We start from the raw sequence: 14792 nt of genomic DNA, 5'->3' as shown, positions 1-14792 counted from the left end.
TGCAGAGCAGAGTTGGCTGTTGTTAGGTGTCTATGTCTAAAGGATCCTGCAGAGCAGAGTTGGCTGTTGTTAGGTGTCTATGTCTAAAGGATCCTGCAGAGCAGAGTTGGCTGTTGTTAGGTGTCTATGTCTAAAGGATCCTGCAGAGCAGAGTTGGCTGTTGTTAGGTGTCTATGTCTAAAGGATCCTGCAGAGCAGAGTTGGCTGTTGTTAGGTGTCTATGTCTAAAGGATCCTGCAGAGCAGAGTTGGCTGTTGTTAGGTGTCTATGTCTAAAGGATCCTGCAGAGCAGAGTTGGCTGTTGTTAGGTGTCTATGTCTAAAGGATCCTGCAGAGCAGAGTTGGCTGTTGTTAGGTGTCTATGTCTAAAGGATCCTGCAGAGCAGAGTTGGCTGTTGTTAGGTGTCTATGTCTAAAGGATCCTGCAGAGCAGAGTTGGCTGTTGTTAGGTGTCTATGTCTAAAGGATCCTGCAGAGCAGAGTTGGCGTTGTTAGGTGTCTATGTCTAAAGGATCCTGCAGAGCAGAGTTGGCTGTTGTTAGGTGTCTATGTCTAAAGGATCCTGCAGAGCGGAGTTGGCTGTTGAGGTGTCTATGTCTAAAGGATGCTGCAGGCTTGTACTTGGCAGGTCAGTATCTATGTCTAAAGGATCCTGCAGAGCAGAGTTGGCTGTTGTTAGGTGTCTATGTCTAAAGGATCCTGCAGAGCGGAGTTGGCTGTTAGGTGTCTATGTCTAAAGGATCCTGCAGAGCAGAGTTGGCTGTTGTTAGGTGTCTATGTCTAAAGGATCCTGCAGAGCAGAGTTGGCTGTTGTTAGGTGTCTATGTCTAAAGGATGCTGCAGGCTTGTACTTGGGCAGGTCAGTATTTTACTCAGAGGAGTATCTTGGGTGTCTGGAACCCTTTTTGTGAAAAATACGGCATAAAATAACTTCAATTCCTGAATACCGCCCTTATAATAGGTTTGTAGTTCGGTTAGAGTGTTGCAGGGTAGAATAGGCTGTTGTTAGGCGTCCTTGCGCGAAGAGTATTCATGGTGTTTAAATGTCACTCTTTTTGGGGAAAATAAGGCAACAAAAATACCGTACTGGTAAATTTCTGTGCATGTTACGCTTGTGGTTAGGTTAGGATCTTGCAAGGCAGAACATACTGTTGTAAGGTGTCTACTGTCTATGTACGGAGAGTATCCAGCTATTCTGGACCCTATTCTTTTTTGTGAAAAATAGTCAGAAAAAGTAACTTCCTGGTCAGTTTCTGGATATTTCCTGTCTGGGCATGTTACGCTTGTGGTGAGTTTAGGTTCTTACAAGGCATAGTAGGCTGATGTTTCTAATGTGTGGTCAGATAGAAGTTGTCATTTATGGTTTGACTTTTAATGTAAATGTTATAAGCAAGTTAAACATAAGCAGGAAAGGAATCTCGTTGTTGAGTTTTATTTATTTTTATTTTATTTGTAGCCGTTTGTAGCTTTTATTTTGCGAAGTTTTATTTTAAGTTGTTGGCGTTTGTAGATCACAAGTAAAGTTCTTCTGTTTTGGGTAAAAAAAACAACGATAAACAGGATAAAAAAAAAATGGGAGGAAACCCCTTTAACCTGAAATTTCCAATGCATGCCAACTATATATATCATACACTCACATAAACACAACATCTCGGTAACTATTATTGTTTGACATGCAGACAAAAGTGTTGCTAGGCGTGAGGGCGATCGAACACCAAGTTTGGTGAGTTTGCATAGCTTGGTTTGCATGATGGGGGGTAAAGTTGGGGGGTCTGGGGTGACATTTGACCCTGCTTTTGATGTGGGGGTGATGTTATATGTTGTTATACACATAAATGTAACGTTGGGGGGGCTTGTCAATGTAACCTTTTAAAAAGGGCATCTTTTGTTTTAATGCCCAGTTTTACATCTAAAATAGCTTTTATGCTGTTAAGTGTCTTTATAAACAATCTATAAACAAGCAGATCCAGTATTTTGCATTCACCACATTAATTAATGAGGTTCCCAATGTTTGCTGCCTGTATTTACCCCATCACCCCAGACTTTTCCAAAATATAAAAAAAACATTTCGCCCATGGTTTGCAGTGACATAACAATGCTAAGTGTGATGTCATAATAAAATCTATTTATAGATGGACCGGATTCGGAAACCGCTCAACAGATTAAAGAAATAAATATTCTTAAAACTTCTAATTGTGATCTAACACTTGCTAATATTCATTACCAACACACGATTGTAGATCGTTGATTTTCATTAACACGTAAACAATACAATGAAAAATATAGATAAACATGAAGAAATAAGTTAAAAGAAATTTCTTTTTGTTCTGTAATCTTGGCTTGGCAAATAAGTGCGAGCGAAAAGTTATGGCTCTTCTATACCCTCGTGTGGTGATCGTCGGAAACATGAAAAGAAGGAACTTTGACCACCAGGGTGCGCCATAAGCATAGGGACCTGATTCTTGTGCGTGATGTGAATCTGAAAGTTAAATGATGGTTTTAGTTTTAATGTTATGCGAGGTGTCTTATTCATTCCTTTGTATTCTTGCTGTACTACATATGTGGCTTCAATAAAATCTAAGTAATTTTGCACGAAGATTGTTTCTTGAGGGTAAAGTATGCCTGGTAGCAAGCATAGCAAAAATTGGCCAAATTCTACTTTCAATAAAAAGCGGTTTTTAAATCAAGCGTTTTATTGGATATAAGTTATTTTGGTGACGTAATACAGGATTCAGGTTTTTTACCAATTACCTTAAATATTAAAGTGAAACTTAATAGGATGTAAGTTCAGAATTTTATTTCAAACATTCAAAAGTATTGAAACTTAATAAAAGCTGAACAAACTTACAGTGCAGGGTATTTGCATCCATGGTTCCCCATCTACTTGCATTGGAAACAATCGGTTCGTGCTGAATGAAATATAAATAGATGGAATGAATGACCCAGTCACATACGTTCATAGTATCTCTTCAAGTTTTATTTAAACATCTTATTTATGAAAGAAAACAAGCGCTTCTTAACTTTTTCAAACTCGTTTTGTCTTGGGGTTTCTAGCTTCAACAAGCACCAATATTAACAAACCATCACCCACAAAGTTACATATATGGTAATTTGTAAGTGGATATCAGGTGTATGAAACAGAACACTCGTGTTGAAACTATCTCTGCCAAATTCTATATTAGCTAATGACACTTGCAGTCTTTGTACATTAAAATTTAAAGCAGACCTATTTATAAACGACTTACTTATATTCAACCAACATTACAAACAACCATTGTGACATCACACTTACTTGATTATGATGTCACTTCCTTGAGCGAGTCTCTTTCCAGCTCGAAGCCCGGCCATAATCTGCCCAACCTCCATAGCTCCCTCCAAACCAACCACTTCAAGTAGTTTGTCGCCCATTTCTAAATATATTGGAACTCATTGTAAAATTTATTTATCAACTTTAACCACGACGTCATGTAGAAGTCTAGTTTTCAACCTATATTTATACTGCAAAATGTATATCAACATTTGTGCAAAGTTTCATATACAGGTTCCGCATAATAGTTCAACTTGTGGTAAAAGTGCCAACTAATTAACAACAACCGCACATCTCATGCAAGCCCATCGCTTCACCTTTTACTAAATTTATTTTGTACGATAACATGCTGCAGAACTTGTATTTAACAATCCCAGTTCATCTCATACAAGCTCACCTTGCACTGCATATCTAAGATCAACTGGTTTGTTTCCGTCTCTCTTCTTCATCTTCTTTGAAGTTCCCCATAAATTGGTTCCTCCGTAAACGCTTGGAATGTTTAAGATTGCGATTCCCTGGAATCTGTTCCGCGATAAAGATTCTAATTTCACTCCGTCAACCTGTGGTGTATGAAAGGGATTTATAGTGGGGCAGTGAGCATGAGGTGTTTGAATACACCATGTGTGTCTGGTGTATAACAAGACACCCATGTTATAACTCCACAGTGAGCATGAGGTGTTTAAATACACTATGTGTGTCTGGTGTATAACAAGACACCCATGTTATAACTCGACAGTGAGCATGAGGTGTATGAATATACCATGTGTGTCTGGTGTATAAGAAGACACCCATGTTATAACTACAGATAACTTGGCATTGGGCATCATGGGTTGTGAAAATACACCAGACTGTTGCAATTAGAACTAAAAGTCATTTTTCACTGACTGCCAGCAAAAAATCTTTAATTAAAATCAATATGAAATTATTCTAAACCAAGAATAATATTAATCAGCAATTAATACAGAACTGCAACAACATGCGAATGTAATTGACATTCGATCAATATATCCCATTAATCTAGTTGTACAGCATTTTAATCACACCTCAAACGCGACATTTGCGAATTTCGGACTTTTACACTTCGGTCAATAAATTGTTGGAGTACCTCAGTGGTTAAGGTGGTATGGAATCACGGTATGGTGCGTTAAAATAAACCCAAGTTATATCGTAAAGTTACTCCCATGAGAGTACACACGCAAGACTACTGCGCGGGACTCTGGTTTATAAACCCTGGTTTAAATTGACTGATTTTATTATCCTCGCATGCCCGGAGCAAAAACGCCAGTCGTTATAACCTGGGGTGTTCAGTTTCATATAGCACCTCATGTCTGCTTTCGAGGTATGACGTATGTAACTTTGTGAGTGATTGTTTCCTTGATACCCACTCCTAAACATTCGTTCCCTATGAATTCTATACCATTTATCATGTACTTTCACACTCTTACCAATTAGAACATACATTTAGCTCATTGTGAGTTGTATTCGGTTTGTGAGTTTAGCAGTTTCGTGTTTAAACAAATGTTGTTTTAGTTATACGTTCGTACTCGTCAGTCTTCATTAATATAGTAGGGTGGGGAAAGATGGGACATCTTTAGCACCTTATATCTAGATATCCTGATCGTGTTTTAAACAATTAACAACGGTCTATAAGAGTGATGAGAACATAGTTTCATATTTCTTTGAATGTTCTTTGTTTACTACTAAATGGGACGAGAAAATAGAGTTAAAAAGTGTCCCATCTTCCCCCATCCTACTGTATATTTTATATTGTCGTTTGTTTTACCATTTATTGTGGGACAACTCATAGTAATATCAAAGGTGTTTTATTCGACATCATACATGCTGTTCCATACACCTCGTTTCCGCTCACGAGTTATCACGTATGTAACTTTGTGGGTGATTGTTTTTTTTTGTATATGGCTGGTAATTCGGACAAACTTTAGTGACTACTGGGTTGGAGCAATTACTGTTAAGTATTTTGCGCAAAGACATACATTTAACATGCAGGGAAAAACTAGACATTCAGTGAGACTTTGGCACAATTGCGAGAAATGGCCAGCACTGGTCCCATGGCGTGCTCAATATAGACCACATGATTATACACAAGTATATACAATACTTCACACAACCCACCAAGACTTCAAGGTTGTCATGCAGTTTCTTGCAAGACGCTGCGAATGTTTCAGTTGTCCCGAACGCCGAATACCACAGCTTATTTTTCATTCTGCTGTTAAATTTCTCCGGGTGTTTCTCTCGCATGACGTGAAACTTCCGACATATTGAGGCGTCCTGCGTAACAATCGATCATTGTGTAAGAGACAATGCCTTTGCGATTTACGTCAATGCATTGTGGTGTAACAATGCAGCCTTATGACGGGCATGGTGGGGTAAGATTGCTCCATATTTTCAGTCACATGTATCAACCCATTTAGTAATGAACAAAATGATTTATAGAACCATAACCGTAGCCTCGCGACTCTAAAAAAATTTTTAAAACACAATCGGGAACGTTATCCCATCTTACCCCACAGTACAATACATACAAAACAAATTCCACTCTGACTTACCACGCCAATGGAGAAGTAATTATTCATGATAGAAAGTGGGACGGGGTCGCCAATTTCCGATGTTTCCACTTCGCACTTAACGTTGAGGTTCCACCTGTCCATCAACACAGACTGACTGTTCTCAACTTGCTGCAGAACCTTCATCACGCTAGTGCCTTCGTAACCTGGTATGACGTATGTTAATACTACGTCATAACATTGTGACGTCATAATGTAACGTCATAGTCTATGACGTCATCATACCTCCACCCCACCGAAGACATCGAGCGAGATCATTCCCGGTTCCCAGCGGAAGAATGGCCACGGGAGGGCGGTGTAAGATCTGACTTTTATCTGTTGGAAATATGGATTGTGACGTAACAGGAGTGAACTTCGATCGCAGCGATTGTTAAAATATTGGTGACATATATTTTTAGTGAGGCGGGTCATATAATTTGAGGTTTAAGCCAGGGTTGGGCCATTACCCCAACGCAGTGTGCTATAGCACATGAAGGTCACGAGATGTTGAAGCCTGCAGCTTCCCGAATATGGGCATATAGAGATTTATTGATAATGTCTTACTCTTACTATTTTCATTCCATACACTACTAATCTACAAAACTTCTGTTGACTTACCAATGCAATCCAGCACCCAGCCCACCGTCCCATCACCTCCACAACATAGAACTCTGAAATCTTCAACATCGTGGAAGAAATTAAGGCCCGGCATCGGCCCCCCACTACACAAGTCATACACCTGTCGTGGGTTCAACAATCCCTGCATCTTACGTAGCAATCTGTGACGTAATGACACGTCATAAGCTTGATTCTCAACGCATTTAAAGAACTTTCATAGACAGCTCAGTATGGTTGGATATCGAGTATGATTCTGTTTCCATTTGCTTGTGTGAGCAAGGCACTTAACGACCATTGCTCCAACCCAGGGGTCACTAACGGGTTGGTCAAGCTGTCAGTTATACAAAACAGCCATTTTTACGACTGTCCTGCCCCGCCACGCGAGGGCTAAATAAGTTACATACGTAGTAACTCGTAAGCGGGCATGATGTGTATAAAACAGAACACCCGTATTATAATGGCTACCATTGCCACGGTACGCAAGAATAAATAAGTTACATTAATTCTACTCACCGAACACCCTGCTTCCCCCCACTCTTTGGGTTGATGAATACCAACAGAGGGTGAGTTCCAGGTAGCGGAGAGATTTGTAAACCTTGTCCGTCCCACGTCATCGAGTTCATTCGTTTCATATGTTTTGCTGCAATTTGAAAAAGTTTAGTTATTTGTTTTCCTTTAATTGAATCCCGAGCAGTAACTTCGTCTAAACTTGGTTGAATGAATGGAATTCATTTCGTCTCTTCGGTCACGATAACGAAGAATGGGAGACTTTATAAAAGCGAAAAGACAGGTAGTAACGGTAAACAGCAGTTGATAAAACATGCTTATTGATAAACAAGAAATAAATAATGTATTACGAAATGGTTGTCGACGTAACTTTGCTGCTTACTTTTGTCGTTTGTTGAGTGTTGAGTCGTGTCGGTTGAGCTGTTTTCTCTTGATCTGCTTTCTTTCTCTTGCTGTAATTTGATTGGTCGATTTAAATTTGATTTGTTCGAGAATTAAAGTAGTTTTTATCCAGTTAGAACTTACCAGCAAACCGGGACATATACAGTTTGGAGGTAATATGTGAGCTCTCATTTTTCCCATGTTACATTCTGCTGACGTATGAGAGGCACACTTGTTGTGGTACTAAAACGAAAAGTTAATGTTAGAATCAAAGTAACTTATTTCACGGTATTACTATTTTTAAATTCTGGTCATAAAATTCTGTGGATTTTCTCTGAAAACGCAGTTTTGAGTTCATTTTATTTTAACAAACCTCACAAAACTCAATTAGAAGCTAAAAATAATCCGTTCTGCGAAGTAAGGTTGTTTAAGTTTGCCATAATTTGACTTATGTTTGGCTACAAAGTATCAAGAGCCAAATAATGATATCGTTCGAGACACATTATAAAGTTAAAGAAATACAGCAGCAAGACATGCGCTCTTATAGTTCGCGCGTTCGATTTCAAACTAAAGATAAGTTGATTTTTATCTTCGAATGCGATAGCGAAGATCAAATTAATTAATATAGCAAAATGAAGGAACTGAGCAATAAGATAACTGTCGTTAAAAATCACACTAATATACCACGATTTAGAACCATAGCAAGACGTATTCGCGCGACCACATGTACAGTTATTTACAAATGTATTAATAGTAGGGTAGGGGAAGATGGGACAGTAGGGTGGGAGAAGATTTGCGTCCCATTTGGTAGTAAACAAAGAATATTTAAAGAATTATAAAACCGTATTCTCGCGACTTCCATAGACCGTTGTTAATTGTTTAAAACACGATCAAGATATTTGAATATTATGTGCTAATTAAAGGTGTCCCATCTTACCCCACTATAACACGAGATAAGAATAAAATTAGCGTCAATTCTAAACGACAGTCGTTAAAACAACATTAACATAACACGATACTCACAGTAGCTTGGCACCATCTACAATGTAATCCCGTCAACCCTTGGTAACATTTGATTGGTTTCTTACATTTATCGCAAGGCCCCGCATTGTTGCCTTCAACCCATACATGGCTGAGTTTCTATGAATAAATATCAATGTGAATAAGTTTAGTCCTGTATCTTGTAACTTGCTTTATCCTTGCGTGGAGGGAAAGCGACAGTCGTTATAACACGTGTGTTCTCTTTCATACACCTTGTGCCTGCTAACGAATTACCACGTATGTAACTTATTTATCCTCACATTGGTGGGGCAGCGACAGCAGTTATAACACGTGTGTTCTGTTTCATACACCTTGTGCTAGCGAATTACAACGTATGTAACTTTGTGGGTGCTTGCTTTTTCTGTATGGTGGACAACCAATAAGTGTCTCGGCACGAAATAAACGAAATTTCAGTTTAAAAATTAACTAGAATTAATTAACGAGTAGTGACAACTATGGGCAAAGTATCGCAGTAGTTTTTAATTTCCATAAAAGGCTAATTTTCGTGCCAAAAAGTAGTTGGTAAATAAATAATTTAATTAATTATTTAATTCATTTTATAGTAAGATTTAATTAATTCATTGATTTGATTTAATAATTAATTGTGTGAATCCTATTTAAACGCATGTCCAATTATGAGAAATACCTTTTTAAATTTTTTCTTTTACCTATCATATAAAAAATTATTCAATAAAATAGAAAGTTACCGCTTCAGTTATGTAAAAAATATAAAATACGATTCTTACCGAAGCTTCTTTGGCTGACTTCACGTAAGTTTGAATACAATTGGCGGGAACTTTATTGACGCATCTCTCATGGGCTGTGTATTTGCAAACTGGAACATAAAAACATAGAATTATTCTCACAAAGCTAAAGAAATCGCTTTAATATGAAATACTGTTTAGAAAACACAATACTGTTGAAACCCGACTCTCGGTTAAGGTGATATTACTTCATCTTCGCATACAATATTCAAATTTCACTTTGTACGAACTAACTACCATATACGTCGTTATTTCGGGTAACGGACCAACTCTAGCGACCTTACCCATATATCATAGAACAATAATCTCAACTACCCACGTTGAAACAAACAGATAACCCAGACATTAATCTCCAGTAAACCCATATTACACATATTCCAACCTGAACGACCAAACTACAAATAAATTCCCACAATTACCTTGTACTTGTGGTACAACCTTTGTCATAATTTCTCAATAATAATTATTATTACGCAACAATCACCTGAATCTGTCAAGTAATAATTAACTTTAAACGTCACAATCAGCATTATTCCACTAAACTGCCATGCTAGTTCTTCCATAAATACGAATTTCGTTTTAAACCTCGCTATCTTCCTTTCCTTTATAACGTCATATTCGAGAATTAGGCTTTCGATTATTTTCAGACAATCGCCTTTATGAAACCAGACAGCCGATTTTCTCATATTCCATATATGGTAATGTTGGCTCTTATAAGGAGAAACACCTAACAGCTGTTTTTGTCGACTCTATAAGTGACATTGTTGCGTCACAGTACACAATAACAATACGTCACAAACTGTTTTCCTTACTTTCGTTAAATCGCGATGTTTTGCACAAAAACACTCGACAATTCCTGAGACTCTATGCGCCTGTCGACCTGGCTATAAAACACAACCGACGTTTTACACGATTTTCGATTCCATAAATATGCGAAAGGAAGTTTTGTAAAACCGCATAGTTACGTCACAATCCCCCTTTGTGAGGAGCTGACAATCTAACAATGAAATCTCAGCTTTACAAATCTCCTGAAATTTGTCACTATTATTTATAACGTGCATATATTGTTGCGTCACAATTAAAGAATAATCGAGACATTCTATTTTCATTCAACACTTGTGACGTCACAACGCTCATTATAATTCGTTGATTTTTAAAATAAAACACTAAATCTGACCTCAGTGACGTCATAGTAAGGCTTGTTAGTCTATTCTTGTCTAATAATCACTAGTTTTAGTTGCGTGATGGTACCTGTTCAGTTGCGTCCTTCATCTGGCTGCCTTTCATTCATAAAATAACATAAGTTTTATTGGCGCGCGTGTTTGAACGACTCGCATTATGTTTACATAACTTCTCGTGCCCATTATGTGTCTATATTTATACGTCATAAGCAAACAAAGGTAGAAGATAAACGAAATTATTTCGTAATAATTTCAAAAATGCATTTTCTGGCATAAACTATATTGTGACCGCATAAACGAATTGTTGCCTAATGCCTTATACACTGCAACGCAGCATTTTTCAGCAGAAGCCTTAAATAATGAAACATCGACATTAAATATTGATATCAGTTTAGAGATCCATAAATAACCACACGGCCCATGTGAATATCCCCATAAACACACACAACGTAAACGACGGCAAATCCCTTTATATTTACAAGTACCCAGAATCAATAATATGTAAATATATCCACAGTTGATTTATATGGCTAGCCCACCTTAAAAGCCATTGAACCGCCGTGTGTTTATTTACTCGGTAACACTGTTATTTTAAACCCGGCAACACTGGTCAAATACGTCAGACAGATTCTCACGCTTCCTATCACGTGGTACAACAACAGCGATTTTACTTTCCTGCGATTTTCACTTCGCTGACGTCATAGTGATTGACGTCACAAGATAACAATACTTAACAAACAATGGACTCTTATGCATCACAAACAACACGTTAACATATATCACTGGGTAAGCTGCACACGATGAGCTCCAAAACCCAAATTTCCTAAAATCGTGTTATGAACCAAAAACAACCCTGTTTTGGAGTCGTGAGGTTACGGTTATATATTTCTGTAGTCATTGTTTGTTTACCAAATAGGACGATAAAGGAGAGTGAAAACACCTTACCCCAACATTCTATACATCACAAATTAAACGTCAATATACCACTTTAGGTGCTAAGTTTAAATATATATATATATATATAGTTTAAGGTTAAAATATTTATTTAAAAACATAAAGTTAAAAAAATATATATTCTAAGTGTACAAAATATAAAGGTCCGTGGTTCAAAACCCGGCCTTGGTAGTCAAACACAACTTACATGTACAACACAGTCCTTGCTTTCCAACTCCCACCAACATTGTTAAACAGAAGTTGCAATACGCTGGTAAACTGAAGTGTTTAAGTCTCCATGCGTGGCTGCCGTCGTCCTTTATATTCTGTGGTATCATATTAATATCTTACTGGCGTCAAAGCTACTATTCTCTAACCAGCAACTGCATTGCTAACTCATCATACACAGATGCTCATTTAGTGCGCGTGTTGCGTATTTGACGCACGGTGTATTGTTTTGTCACAAGCAAGTTGCATACTTCCTGATTATGAGTCATAACCCTCATTGTTTTTGAACAATTGTTGTTATCAAGCAGTAGCGCATGCTTAGGTCACGTATTCTTATAATTCCCGAATTTATATTTAGTAAGGTAATCTGTATCAATATGTTTCGTCACAAACCGCATTCCACCTTTCCTTTATTGTGGTTTGTGACGTCACACTTACGGTTTCGAGTCCCAGCAGCACTAGCAGCGGGATCGTTGTTAAACCGCCATGAATCCACTCGTTTAACGTCACCACGCCGTCCCCGTCATAGTCGATCTCTTGCAGCATTTCTTCCAAGATCTGGAACAATTGGACGTCATAATCGGGTTTATCTACGTCACAATACCCATAGTTTGAACACAATGTATCGAGAAGAGACGAAATTATATGTTAACTGTGACGTAACACTGACAGATTATCTACCATTTATGTACGATTTGCGATCGCGCGTTTTTATTGTTGTCGTCACTTAAGCCTATTATATCTCTATTGTGACGTCACATACGGGTCTCAGCTCGGTGACATCCCACCCCAAATATTCCGCCACATGCATCATCTGGTTGACTATCCTCTCCATTTCCTGCGAACAATATACATTATTACGTCACAATTACCAAACCTATGTGACGTCACTTACGCTACTGTCAAGATTTCCGTTCCCATCTGTATCGTACAACTTGAACACAACTGGAAATGGACACGTGTTAACAATGGACAGTAAATAAAATAACGGGTACGTGTTAATGAACGGGCACGTATTCGAGTCACTGGGCCGGGATTCGAACTCACTCACATTGTAACTTATCCTCGGGTCTTCCACCTTCCAACAAAGATAAATAACACGCAATGTCCTTCAAATGAACCGTCTCATGCTCCTCAGGCATGATAGCTTGCTTTGGTTTGTCCACGTTGCCAGTTATACCAGATGTGATTGCTTTGAAAGCATCTGCGAGCAAGATATAATATTCCGTATCAATTAACTTTATAAGTTCATGTTGCGGCTATTTTTAACTCCAAACGGGTATAAATGATCCCCCCATTTTTTTACCCGGCATTCTTTGTTGTTGTAGCGAAGAAGATAATAACAATATTATGACGTCGGTCAGTAGTACTATGACGTAACACTTGCGGTTTCGAGATGCTTTAATAATAATAATTATGTCGTCTTAATCACGACTTACCCGGGATCAACTTTGAACCCCGATCACTCTTCTGATTTTCCTGCTTTGGCGCCACCAGGCGATTGTTTTCTCTTTGATTTGCTCGATCTGCAAAAACGTAATTTTGTGACGACAATCCCAATTATGACGTCATTATCCTACCTTCGGGGTTTAGAACGGTAACGGCGACGTCTTCCTCGCTGACTTCTTTACCGTCGTGTGTCTGAGCGTTCCCACCCATGCTTTTTATAATATTATCGCTACAGGATCCTATCAAAACAAATCCTTCATTAACTCGCGCTAGACACACAGCACCAACTGTAGCAGACTGCTAGTAATAACATGCACGTTATACATGCAACTCTGTGTTATTGTTGCGTATACAAAGACAATTGTTTACACAATCCCTTCGTAATGATTGCTTAACAAAAACATGTATGACGTCACAATATGACAAAAGATAACGTGACTGTAAAAACAAACTGCATTGTGATGATAAAGTATATGGTTTGTTTAAATAATAGAGATGCGAAGGTGAATTTTTAATAAGGTCATGCAGTTGATCTACTTCAAACCTGCAACTGATACGCAGGCAAGCGCTGTAGGAATGCTCAAGTCGATTGCTGTATGCTGCCCTACATTCATTTTATAAAATCAAGATCATATAGTTAGCAAAACGAATCATAAATTTAAAGCAATTAATTTTGGAATATTTTAATTGTTTTTCAAATCAGACACGCTTTTGTAATTGTTAGGTTTTGGAATTATACATATCGTGTTTCAACGACTTTCGTTTTGCGTTTAATTAATGCGTTTTCTCAATTTGATTAAATATGATCATTGTATAAAAGTGTTAAAAACTAAAACGGGGATATTAATTATAAAAAATTAATATCGACAAACAAATTCGTATTTTAACGACGTCGTTTTGCCGATAATTCATCTGTTTTTGTAATCTAATTAATCTAATATTCAGAAAACAAAGTTTTGTTAGAAAACCAAAAAAAAGGTTTATTTATAAAAGTAAATTCACATCAACGCACCAACGCTGGTTGTTCTTGGTTGGTTTGAAGATTTCTGGAACGACCTGAACATGTGTGCGCAGAAATCTTCCGACAGATCAGTGTCCAGGTAGGTTTCCATGAACAGCTTGAAACCCGAATAATCAATAGGCTGCATAAGAAGTATGTTACATGAATGTATTACGGTGTCTTTACAATTTTATGGGATGAATTTTATTTCTAAATCGATTTTAATGGCCAAGCACACACAGTATGTTGATGAAACTAATAACAAGCCTTGTACGGCTGGGTGAAGGACTACGTGCATAACACATTACGTCATGGGTTGATGATGTCACTTTTACCATGCAGGACAGAAATACAATTCCTTACTATTCGTTCAATGTCGCCCTGAGTGAGCTTGCGAAGAAAAATTTATAACGTGATGCCCGCGGCCGTAATTAACCGAGGTGTTTTGATTATTCGACAACAAGTAAAAGGTTTTGGTTCGTTAGTTTGGCATTATGACGTCATACCTTCTCTTTATTGTATTTCGACAATATTCCACCGTCGTTGAATTCCGCCATGACGTCAGCGAGCTTTTTTGACGAATCTATTGTTACATCACAACGTGAATTGTTCATCCCTCGTTTTGCAACAATAACAACTGTGACGTAACTTACATTCTGCATATTTCTGCAACCTTTCAAACTCTTCGGGCGTCAGCGTCACGAATTCTCCATCTGATGTCCCGGCCATTTGTCACAACGTTTGTCACCCTCAGGCAGCTATGTGACGTAACAATAACACAACAAATATCATTCAACTCTACAACTAACGTCTTTGTTG

At 38.0% G+C, this 14792-nt stretch overlaps 2 protein-coding genes across 5 annotated transcripts in view; one reads left to right on the top strand and one right to left on the bottom strand.

The window, feature by feature from the left end:
* The window catches only part of LOC101243213 (early endosome antigen 1-like), a 19010-nt gene extending 16418 nt beyond the window's left edge, over positions 1–2592 (top strand). Inside the window, exons 27-28 of the mRNA XM_026838462.1 lie at positions 1680–1723; positions 2133–2592. Coding sequence (XP_026694263.1) covers positions 1680–1723; positions 2133–2174 — 86 coding nt within the window. The 3' untranslated portion in view covers positions 2175–2592. The remainder of the gene's footprint in view (positions 1–1679; positions 1724–2132) is intronic.
* Positions 2235–14792, bottom strand: LOC100186772 (diacylglycerol kinase beta). 4 transcript variants are annotated; one of them, XM_026838455.1, is made up of 25 exons: positions 14627–14792; positions 14480–14556; positions 14337–14363; positions 13986–14115; positions 13518–13577; positions 13105–13212; positions 12964–13050; positions 12576–12728; positions 12420–12469; positions 12288–12362; positions 11963–12082; positions 11505–11622; positions 9165–9253; positions 8401–8517; positions 7522–7620; positions 7379–7448; positions 7003–7129; positions 6490–6650; positions 6118–6207; positions 5875–6038; positions 5441–5596; positions 3705–3867; positions 3293–3410; positions 2849–2909; positions 2235–2479 (listed from the first exon to the last, which is right to left on the bottom strand). In XM_026838455.1, exons 1-25 carry the CDS (start codon positions 14700–14702, stop codon positions 2366–2368), a joined length of 2610 nt encoding a protein of 869 aa, XP_026694256.1. In that variant the 5' UTR covers positions 14703–14792; the 3' UTR covers positions 2235–2365. The 4 variants fall into 4 exon arrangements, with proteins under 4 accessions (XP_026694256.1, XP_026694257.1, XP_009861384.1 ...); XM_026838456.1 differs by lacking the exon at positions 13518–13577; XM_009863082.3 differs by lacking the exon at positions 14337–14363.

The sequence above is a fragment of the Ciona intestinalis genome, unplaced genomic scaffold (genome assembly GCF_000224145.3).
Source record: "Ciona intestinalis unplaced genomic scaffold, KH HT000091.2, whole genome shotgun sequence".
Classification (NCBI taxonomy): domain Eukaryota; kingdom Metazoa; phylum Chordata; class Ascidiacea; order Phlebobranchia; family Cionidae; genus Ciona; species Ciona intestinalis.
Note: the sequence above shows the minus strand (reverse complement) of the source record. Positions and strands in the feature narration are given on the sequence as shown.

Excerpts from the sequence above, each read along its gene's own strand:
- LOC100186772 (XM_026838455.1), bottom strand. The coding sequence starts at position 14,702 with ATGGCCGGGACATCAGATGGAGAATTCGTGACGCTGACGCCCGAAGAG. Across the intron at positions 13,578-13,985 it reads ACCAAGAACAACCAGCGTTG|GGCAGCATACAGCAATCGAC; the intron begins GTGCGTTGATGT and ends AAATGAATGTAG. Across the intron at positions 2,480-2,848 it reads GGATGCAAATACCCTGCACT|ATTCACATCACGCACAAGAA; the intron begins GTAAGTTTGTTC and ends TTTAACTTTCAG.